Genomic DNA, 10,674 nt, shown 5'->3' on the forward strand with positions numbered 1-10,674 from the left:
TTTCTCTTTCCACAGAACATTGTGCTTTAATGACGCTTCATGTTTAATTCCCGAGATGCAATTTTGCCTTCACACCACAGACAAAGGCCCTTGAATCAGCAGAAAGGCCAGCGTGGGGACACCCCAGCAGCAGCACTGCCAGGCCAGCATGGGACACGGCCACCACGTCACCTCGAGGCACTGAGAATCATCCACTTTCTCTGTTCAGAGCACCATAGTTTTTGAGGAGGCCATTCCAGGGCTGCTGGTGGTAGTGGGATGCTTGGCACGGTGCAGGCGTGTGTCCTGGCCTTTGTCCTGCTGTGCAGAAAGAAGCTGGTGAGGTGTGAGGGCTGGGGGTTGGCAGGGGGCTGGACCTCACCCCACAGGTGATGGGCAGGCTTGCTGCCTCCTCTTCTGCCCAAAGCAGTGCGAGCACCAGCTCTGTGCCAGAGTTTTACAGAAACTATTGCTACAAACAGTAACTGATGGCAGAAATTGATCTGTAGGGAACAGCAGTCAGGTCCTGGCTGTGAGAAGGAGCTCAGCCTCACATCCAGTCCAAGCTGCAACCGACCATGGCACAGAAATCCCATGGCTGCCTTGACTGTGCCCCTGCCATGATGCTGGTGGCAGGATCCCATCCAGGAAGGTGCTGAGGAGCTGACAGGAGGTCCCAAAGGTCCCAAGACCATGCGGTCCCAGTGCTGGTGGTGGGGAACAACCCAGGCCAGGGCCATGCAGTCTGGTGGAATACCCCAAAGCCTCATCAGTCCGGTGCTGTTGGGTCAGAGCACCATTCAAGAAAGGTTCAAGGAGGTGAGAATGGTGGCTGAAGGCTGGTGTAGGCGAAGTTTCACCCAATGGTATCAGTGTTGGAGTGCAGCAAGGGGACCCCGTTTCTGCCAGTGGCGGGGGGTCCCTGGGGTTTGCACAGCTAGGAGCCGGGCCCCTCGGGGGGCTGGGGTGGGGGGCTCAGCTGGCTCTCGAGCAGCGCCCGCGTCCCTTCAGCTGATAACCTCCGCAGCCGCAGCCGTACCGAGCCATAGGTGCCACCGGTGCGGCGGGCGGCCCGGGCGCGGCGGCGAGCGGCGGCGGCGGCCAGCAGCAGGGCGGCGAGCAGGAGCCCGCCCAGGGCCAGCAGCGCCAGCCCGGCCACGGTGCAGCGGTCGAGGCGGGCGCGGAGCCGGGCTGCCCGAGCCTCCAGCCGCTCCATCTGCCGCGCCGGCACCGCGGGGTCGGGCCGCGCCGCCCGCGGAACGGCCCCCGCCAGCACCACCAGCGCCGCGCCGCCCAGGGCGCAGCCCAGCGCCAGCGCCAGCCCCGGGCCCGCCGGCACCGGCCCCCCCGCGCCCGCACCAGCCCCCGCACCCGCGGCCGCCGCCTCGTCCGGGCTCCGCAGCTCCGCCGCCCGCGGGGACGCCATGGAACCGCCGCCGGCCTGCGCGGCCGAAGGTGAGCGAGCGGTCGAAGCGGGACGGGATGCTCCTCTGGGTCGGAGACGGGTCCCCGAACCGGGATGCTTCCCCAAACCACAGAGCCGAACCCCGAGGGCGGGATGCTTCCCCTTCCCGGAGTCGCTTCCCCTGACCGGGCGACCAGCCCCACCCCGCAGGTCTCCGAACCGGGCTGCTCCGCCTCCTGGGATCTCTCTTAGCCGAACCGGGCAACCTTCGGAGATGAGACCCCGACCGGACTGTCCCCCTTCCCCGGAGACAACCCCCAAACCGGGCTGCTTCCCTTTCCTGAACCGACACCTGCCTCTCCGAACCGAGTCGTCCCACCTGGCTCTCTCCCCTCCCAAACCAGTCTCCCACTGCGCGACCCACCTTCTCGAATCTGTCTGAAACTCCCTGTGGGGACCTGTGTCCCTGTGACTCCACTAAATTGCCCCTCACCGGGCCCTCCTCTCCCGCCGGGGTCTCTCTGTCCTCCCGTTCCCCGCTTCCGCACCGGGCTGCGGCCCCGCTCCGTGCACCGGGCTCCGCTCCCGCTTCTCCGCTCGGTCTGCCCTCCCCGCCGATGCCCGCACCGAGCTGCCCCGCTTCCCCTCCCGGTCCCCCGCGTCGGGCTGCCTACCCCCGCCGCCTCCCCGGCTCCCCGGGCAGGTGCCGGTGCCGCCGCGGGGCGGGCGGTGGGTGCCCCGAGCTGCGGTCGCGCACGGCCGCCGCACGCACACGCACACGCACACACGTACGGGAGGCACACACATGCACTCACATGCACACGCCCGGGTGCACACCGGCACCTGCTGTGCACGTACCCTGGGCAGCAGAGACCCCTCTGTGCACCCCTCTCGACAGAGCCGGGACCCCCCGAGGGGTCCCCGGGAGACTGCGTGGGGAGGGGCTTTGGAGAGGACAGAGCAGCACGGGAGGTTTTGTGTGGGGTCTGCCTGGAGGACGTGCCCCCCACAACCAGCAGTCCCCTGTGGGACCCGAGCTGGAGCTGGGCTGGGGACACTGGGGCTGCAGCATGAGCATCCCTAGCGTCAAAGATAGCAGGGAGAGGTCCCATATGGATGTTGCCCAGCCTGTCCCAAATTCCCAGGGAAAGTGGGAGTTGACCTGGGTTTGGGCCAGGTATGATATGCCCCAGCCTGGGACAGAGGAGCTCCTGGCCCCTGCGGTTCCACCACAATCCTACTGCAGTCCCGTGGGATAATGCCCTCCTTCTCTCTCTCTCTCTCTCACACACGCAAGTTATTTATTCCACTTTTCTCAGAGCATTCATGTCAGTGCCTGCACTCTTCTTCTCCCTGACCTGGCACCAGACCCAGGCACGTGCCCCAGAAGTGACCTGCTGGCAGCCACACACTTTCCCTCGTTTGTTAATACGACGTGGTCTATTCCCACATTTGGAGCAGTGCCTGGAGATGTGGATATCATTCCCAAGCAATAGTGGGTGGGCTGCTGACAGCTGCTGGGAAGGTTTGTCCGTCACTTTGCCATTCTCTTCAACACCTTCACATGCTTCCAGCATCTCCACAAGCACACCCAGTGCTGTGGGTGCTGGGTGACCTCTGTACTGGGACTGCAGGGATGCCACCTGTGCCCTGCACCCTGTCCTCATCATGTCCTGAACCCTGTCCCCGCACACAGTGCATTCCTCTGCAGCTACAGTGGGCTATGCGTTATCCATAGTGTCTGGCCACTGCTCTGTGTGGAGATGTCAGATGGGAGTCTCTTGCCACCTGTGTCACGACAGGGCAGGGAGTCAGATACAGCTAAAATGGGTAAAAAAGGGTCAGAGAGTTTTAGAGCATGCCACACAAATAAAGAAGTGTGTTTGTGTTTCCTGAAGGGTGGACAGTGCAATACGATCCAGGCTCAGCACCTATCCAGGCAGTGTCTATCCATGATGCTGACTGGAACACTCAAGACCAGCACATGGCATCTCTCAGTGTTTGAGCTGCAGCAGGGGCATGGAGCTGCCATGGGAGGGGGCTTGGAACGAGATGATCTCTAAGGTGTCTTCCAACCCAAACCATTCTGTGACTTTGTGACTCTATGAAACACAGAGGCTTCCCAGCAAAGTGTCCCCAGAGATGTAGCCAGAAGTGGGCTGAGAAAGAAGCAGAATTAAAAATAAATGGAAGTGCATCTTGACACGCTAACTACATTTAGAGAGTCTTTAGTACCAACCCACTCCGCAGGAAGGCAGGAGATGCTTGGAGACAAGTAGGTCATGGGACACAGATTGTCCCAAATCAGCAGGAAAAGATGGATTTGGAGCAGGCTGGCATATCACTGTGAACAGATGGGCAGGAGCAGATCTGCTGCCTCACCATCACCAAATTCCCTGGGAAGACAGAACTGCCACCAGTTTGCTCCTGAGTAGAGCTGTGGTCAAGCCCTCTGTTCTGAAGCACCCAAGCCCTGTGGCTGTCCGTGCACCCAGGGATGCCAAGGCCAGGAGTCCGGCCAGGATGGGGATTTTTGGGGCAGAAGCCAGAGGCACTCATGCTGTGGCTCCCACCTGCCTTCACACAGGGACAGGGCAGAGCCTGCCATGGGGTCAGGGCTCCATGCTGCCCGGGGGGCTGCTCCTGCACCCCAATCCCACAGCAATGCTCGAGAGGCCATCTGTGAGGGATGAGGGGGAGGGATGTGTCCTGCTGGCAATTGCTGCTTGCATTGTGTTGCTCCAGGATCCCACTGCCATTGCTGGATGGGAGCTGGAGAGGACCCCAGGCCTTTGAAGGGACCTTGAGGTAGCCCAAACACCTTCCCCAGCCCGATCCTGAGTGGGTGAGCATGAGGATGGGGACTGGCAAAGGCCACTCCATCCCCAAGGTGCTGGCACTAAGAGAAGAGGAGGAGAAACTGAGACAGTCAAGATCTGTGCTGCCAGTGCAGGAGTAAAGAGAGGAGGGAGACAGCCAAGGTCAGAAGGAGCACTGCCAAAATTCACAATGAAACTGCAGGAGTGCTGGAGGGGAGAGACAGACGACTTGGAAAGAAAGGGAAAGAGGAGGGAGGGAAGGAGTCTGGGAGATGGAATAGGGTGAAGGAGCCAGACAGGGAACCAGGGATGGGAACATGTCACTCTGCAGACTAAATGATTGAACATGGATGAGAGGGACAGCAAATGGGAGCCTCAGGCAGGCAAAAGAGGACAGCAGGAGCAGGAATGTGCTGGAGCTAGACAGGCTGTGGACCTGGCTCTGTTCCCTAATACAGCCCTGTGCAGTACAGCTCAATTTTGGGGAGTGCACAGCTGTCTGGTGCCCACTGGCAGTGCTGACCCCTATTCAGCCTCACTACCGAGGTGAAGTTTAATTCCTGCCTCCTTAGCATTCACAGCATCCCATAGCAGAGTGAGCGCTCGCAGCCAGCACAGCTCAAGGTGACTCAGAGGTCAGGGAAAAATCAGCCAGGCAACTCAGGAGTTGGCTCTACATCACCAAGAGATCCAGCAATTTGGGAGGACCAGAGATGTCCAGCACATCACAGCCTCCCTGCCTGTCACTGCCAGTCCCTGTGTACCCCAGACACAACATCCCAGTCCTCCCCGTGGATTGGGGGTGGGGAGCGGGGTGGTTCTGATCCAGGAATCTGCTCCTGGGAGCTGTTGCCACCAGCAAGGCACACAGGGCTGGACATGAGCCTTGGTGCTGGGGAGGACTGGAGCTGCACAGTGGGCATGAGTGAGGGTGGTTCCCCTCTTGCAGGGCATGGAGCTCCCAGACAGGTTTGGTGCCCTGGAAGAGCAGTGGATCCTCCTCTGAGGCTCGTGGGAGGTTCCTCCAAGTCCTTGCTGGGGATACACCACTCCAAGGATGGTTTATAGCAAAAATCCCTCTCCTTCCCCAAATGTCTGAGCCCCAGCCCAAAGGCAGCTGGAGAGCTGGAGCCCTGCTTGCCACTATGACCAGATGCAGAGCAGTACAGGGATGAGGCTCAGCACTTTCTTGGCGATAATTAAGATCTTGTTATCTTCAGCTAACACCAGGGAGACAGGGAAAACCTCAGGTGCCTTGTGATATGGCAACAGCTGATGCTCCGGGCTGTGCCTGGGAGCAACGGGAGCCTCGCTTCTTCTGCCTGAATATAAAGCATGGAAAGCACGAAGCAGAGGGTGACAAATTATTTTTTTCCTGGCTGGTGACACCTAAGTGTGCAAACATACTGTCTTCTCTCAGGGGTGGCTGGAGCTGACACCGATGGATGGCTGTGCACCTCTCGCTTTCCCCTCCTGCACAGAGGTCCAATCTGAGGTTCTGTTTTTCTGTTTGGCTTTTTTGTTTCCTTCTGCAAATTTCCTTCACCGAGGGAGTTTTCTCAGACGTGTCTGGAGCCACGCAGGAGCTGCTCACCTGCAGAGAAAGAGATGGGGCGGTGTCTGCAAGCGGGCTCTTAGAACGTCAAGCGTGAAAGCGATTGGGAGGAGAAGGGGAGGGGAAGAAAAGAGGGGAAGGGAGGAGAGGAAGAAGGACAGATGGATGGGGAGAGTGAGGTTGCTCTCCACTCTCATGAACCCAAAATGAGGGGTGCGACAACATGTTCCCGGGCACGTGTGGGTATTGCTGGCGAGCCCCAGGAAGGAGGGGGCATTTCCAGCGGCAGGAGGGCTCCGTGGCTGTGCGGAGCTGTGGCGGCTGGGCGCGGATTTTCGGCCGGCGCTGCCCGCACCGGCTCCGAGGGCGGGCTCGGTGTGGGGAACCCCCGCGGCGCCTTCCCGCGCTCGGCTGAGGCCTGAGGAGGGTCCGCCCGCCCCGCCGAGCCCCTCCCCGCCTGCGGATCCCCTCGGTCCCGCACAGCCGAGCGGGGCTCCTCATCCCGCCGAGCCCCTCCGCGCCTGCGGATCCCCTCGGTCCCGCACAGCCGAGCGGGGCTCCTCATCCCGCCGAGCCCCTCCGCGCCTGCGGATCCCCTCGGTCCCGCACAGCCGAGCGGGGCTCCTCATCCCCCCGAGCCCCTCCGCGCCTGCGGATCCCCTCGGTCCCGCACAGCCGAGCGGGGCTCCTCATCCCCCCGAGCCCCTCAGCGGCCGGCTGTGCCCATCCATCTCTCAGGATCCCGCTAAATCCGACACGTCCCTCCTGGCATTGCTCAGGCCCCCTGTCCCCTCAGCGACTTGGACACCTCATCCCCTCAGGTCCTGTTAAATCCGCAGGACCTGGCTGGTTCTCCCTGTCCCCTCAGGCACCATTAATCCACCCTGACCCATCCCCTAAGGATCCCGCCGAATCCCCCCCACCCACCCTCTGAGGGTCCCGCTAAATCCTTTCATTCCCTCAGTGCTCTCAGGGTTCTCCCATTCCCTCAGCACCCAGCCGGGTGATCCCAGACCTTCTGGATCCCACTAAGTCCTCACATCCCCTCAATGTCTGCCTGGGTACCCTGTCCCCTCTGATCCCATAAATCCTCTCATCCCCTTCAGTGCCTGGTTGTGTCCCCCCATCCCCTCAGATCCCACTAAATTCCCCCTTCCCCATAGCACCCGATTGGGTCCCCCATCTCCTCAGATTCCATTAAATCCCTAATCCCTCTTGGTGCCCCAGGACCTATCTCCTGTTGCAACGGGAAGAGCTCAGGGAATTTTGTCAGGGCTGCCTTGAGACCTTTGGCCAGGCACCATGTTCTACGTCCATTTGCTCATCAACAAGCGGGGGCCGCTGGCCAAAATCTGGCTGGCTGCCCACTGGGAGAAGAAGCTCACCAAGGCACATATCTTTGAGTGCAATTTAGAGGCCACCATACAACAAATCGTCTCCCCAAAGGTAGGCTGTGGCATGAGGAGGGATCTCCTGGAGAGTCCTGGGGTGGAGGTGTTGGTCTCTTGTAGAGAACTCTGTTACTTCTGTGTAGTATTTTAATTTTGCCAAACACACAAACTCCTGAACAACTTTTTTCTTAAATTTAAATCCTCACAGTTTTCTATAGCTCTGCGAACCTCTGGACACTTACTCCTGGGGGTGGTGCGGATTTACAATAGGAAAGCAAAGTACCTCTTGGGAGACTGCAGTGAAGCTCTGACCAAGATGAAGACAGCCTTTCGTCCAGGTATACACAAAATTCAGTGTTTTTTCATCTGTGTCCTGTACCACTCTCATTTTACAAGTTAATTTTTAGATATTTCTGTTAAATACACATTACTGACCCCAAAGTAAACCGAACATGCTAGCACCTACTGCTGGTGTTTAGTCTGGCTTAATTTAGTGCTATTTCAGGTCTTTTACTCCCTTAACAGAAGCAGTATCTTAAGTGGGCTTACATGAAGATGCTTGAGTTCAGCCTCCATTGCTAGATAATTAATTTTAATTTCTGATGACACCAACAACATGTCTAACAGTGTCAGTGCCAGACCTGACAGTGTGTTTTGAGCTCTAGCCATGTAGACAGGGAGAAGGGAGCTGAGATGACTGGAGCCTTTTCCAACAGACTGTGTTTGTTATACTTAGGCAATAAATGGGAGGCACTGTTGTCTAAAAAAAAGCCTGAGAACACCAATGTCTACTGCCAGTTTTAATGTGCTTTGTGACCTGGCCTGTTTGCAAAATAGTGAATAATTACTCTGCATTATTCTCAAGGATATGATCACAGAATTATAGAATCACAGAACCATTTAGGCTGGAAAATCCCTCCAAAACCCAGTCCAACTGTTCACCCAGCACTGCCAAGGCCACCACTAAGCCATGTCCCCAAATACCACGTCTTTCAAATCCCTCCAGGGTGACTCCAGCATTACCCTAGGCAGCCTGTGCCAGGGCTTGAAAACCGTTTTAGCGAAGAAATTTTCCTTAATATGCAACTGAAATCTGCCAGCCACAACTGGTGGCTATTTTGGAGATAGATCCTATAGCAACTTGGAGAGCACCACACAGCTCAAGAGGACACAACAGTCACCACTGCTGCAACAGAGACTTTACCTAGACAGAAGGGGGGAGAATAATCTCAGAAGTGGTAAAATGCTGAAAGAGGCTTTTCAGGGATGCTGTGAAATCTTCATCAACAGAAATAGTCAAAAGTGATCTGACTTTGAAATTAACCCTGTTCTAAACAAATCGTTGGGTTGGATGACCTTGAGAAGTCCCTCCTCATGTGAAATTTTCCAGGACCCTCTGATACCCAAGTAATTGGCAATCTGAGTACATAATTATTTGATGCTGGAGAACAGTATTATGGAGACAGAGCAGAGGAAAGGAAAACACAGTGGTTCATTTGCAGTGTTGTGAAATACTCTGGCTGGAGTCTCCCAGTCTCAGCTGGGACAACCTTCCAGGGACTTAAAGCAGCTGTTCACCAGCACAAGTACTTAAATATTTCAGGTCCTGTTGCAGCAGACCCTTTTGTATGTATCTGTAAGAAATAGATTATCTTAAGGACATGGAAACTGAAATTCCACTTTTGAGTGCCTAAGCTTTACCTTTCTGTGATTTAGAATGGCAGCAGCCCCTCCTGACAGGTTTATAGGCTTATTATACCTACTCGGGAGAGAACACTACTTTTATTTTATTGATACTTATTTTGTTATGTTGTCTGTTTATTTCAGGGCTTCTTGACCTTCCAGAAGAGAACTTTGAGGCTGCTTATCAGTCCATTACATTACCTGAAGAATTTCATGATTTTGAAGCACAACTACCAGATGTAAAGTAAATGCTTCCCCAGTTTTTATTCATTCTTTTAGAATTTTTGGAAGTAAAAGTTATACTTGGTGTTATCTGATCAGGCTCAGTTGGGTTGTTTTGATTTAATAACTGAATTCTCCTAAATTCTGATCTTTACAAGGCTACAGCCACAGGCGTTGTGCTTTGGTAGTTTTCCTCAGTCCTTTAATCAACAGACCTTCACAATGGAATAATGTCTTGAACTTAGACTTCAGGATTTTAAATTGTCTGAGTGAAGGATACAAACAGCTTTCTGAACCTCAAGAGAAGAGATAAAAATTAGTATTAATCCTGAAAGATGTGGCCAGTAACCCACACAGTGTTGCACTGTTCCACTGGGTAACTTCATTTTGTTTCTGCTCCACTGCTCTCTGGGGCTGGGGTGTTTTATCAGCAATAGTCAGCCTAGCTCCTGAGAAAAAGCCAGCATATTTCTTAGGCTTTTTTGGCACAAAGCAGCATTAATGTAGAAAACTGATAAAAACCAGGAGGCCAAGTCATGTTTCTGATGGCTCTGATGCCCCAAAAGTCCAGGACAAGGGATTTCCACTGAGGGTTGCTCTGTTCCTCCTCATAAATATGGTTTGATGGGATCATGATGGGATTATTATTTTGTAAGTACAGCTGCAATATAATACACTTTATTCAAGTGCCTCAGTGTGCTAACTCTGTAAAGGTGCCTTTTCTGCCTGCCCAAAGAGTTGTGTAATTCGATTTAAAAGATGTTTCGCTAATGAGTTGCCTTCTGATGAGGGTCTGGTAGGTACCGGAGTGGAAAAATATGGGGGCTTGTGATAAAATGTCAGGATTTAAGGCTGTGTAGAAACAAGTTTTGACATTCCAGCCGAATGCTCAATGAGTTTCAGTTCACTCTATATTTTTATATTTTTTTCATCAGAGCTATTGATGTTGCTGAACATTTTACCTTGAATCAGAGCAGAGCTGAAGAAATCACACTTACAGAGGATTATGAAAGCAGTATACTTCTCTGTGATAGAAACTTTGGTGAGAGAAGCTGAAAATTGGAAGTATTTCATAAGGGGAAGTGTGTTTTATGTGAGCCATTTCCACATGTGAAAAACCTGTGATTAAAGGTCCATTTGTCTCATGCTTTTGCTGATTGGCCTATCACACTGTCTTAGGTTTAAAATTTTGTGTAAGCAATATCATTTGGTGTCAGAGACTGAGAACCAAATCAAACATTTCCTGCTTTTCCTAGATAACATTGTTTAGTCTTTATTCCATTTGAGGTATGCGATGTCTTGCAGTCTTTTAAAAATTACTTGAAAAATTAGGAAATTGATACATTGGGGTTTACAAAACCCACACAGATGAGGGATCAGGAATTGTGTGTTCCCTCAGATGAAGAAGCAGAAGCGCTGAGGAGACAGAGCCTCTTTGACGGCAGTGCCCTGACGAGCAGTAACAGTCTGGTGGCCGATCCCAACTCAGCCAGCACCAGCCGAGACAAATCTGTGCTGCACGAAGATGTTCTGCACGAAGATGTTTACTCCTTCCAGGATGACCATTTTGGGGATGAGGAGGATGCTGCAGATATGATTGGTAGGGTTTGCCAAAGGCAA

At 54.4% G+C, this 10,674-nt stretch overlaps 2 protein-coding genes across 6 annotated transcripts in view; one reads left to right on the forward strand and one right to left on the reverse strand.

Moving 5' to 3' along the window:
• Window positions 1–2,977, reverse strand: TMEM74B (transmembrane protein 74B). The gene has a single exon (XM_085557839.1). The coding sequence runs from the start codon at window positions 1,403–1,405 to the stop codon at window positions 917–919; it is 489 nt and encodes a 162-aa protein (XP_085413965.1). The 5' UTR covers window positions 1,406–2,977; the 3' UTR covers window positions 1–916.
• The window catches only part of RAD21L1 (RAD21 cohesin complex component like 1), a 17,473-nt gene continuing 7,973 nt past the window's right edge, over window positions 1,175–10,674 (forward strand). For 2 of the 5 annotated variants that reach the window (XM_085557764.1, XM_085557766.1), the window contains exons 1-6: window positions 1,175–1,434; window positions 5,624–5,698; window positions 7,358–7,487; window positions 8,977–9,076; window positions 9,990–10,096; window positions 10,454–10,654. In XM_085557764.1, coding sequence (XP_085413890.1) covers window positions 5,645–5,698; window positions 7,358–7,487; window positions 8,977–9,076; window positions 9,990–10,096; window positions 10,454–10,654 — 592 coding nt within the window. In that variant the 5' untranslated portion in view covers window positions 1,175–1,434; window positions 5,624–5,644. Of the gene's footprint in view, window positions 1,435–5,623; window positions 5,699–6,327; window positions 7,205–7,357; window positions 7,488–8,976; window positions 9,077–9,989; window positions 10,097–10,453; window positions 10,655–10,674 lie in introns of those variants that run through there. The other 3 variants (XM_085557768.1, XM_085557765.1, XM_031506560.3) reach the window with 3 other exon arrangements.

This window comes from Lonchura striata, chromosome 20, assembly GCF_050655825.1.
Source record: "Lonchura striata isolate lonStrDom1 chromosome 20, ASM5065582v1, whole genome shotgun sequence".
NCBI lineage: Eukaryota > Metazoa > Chordata > Aves > Passeriformes > Estrildidae > Lonchura > Lonchura striata.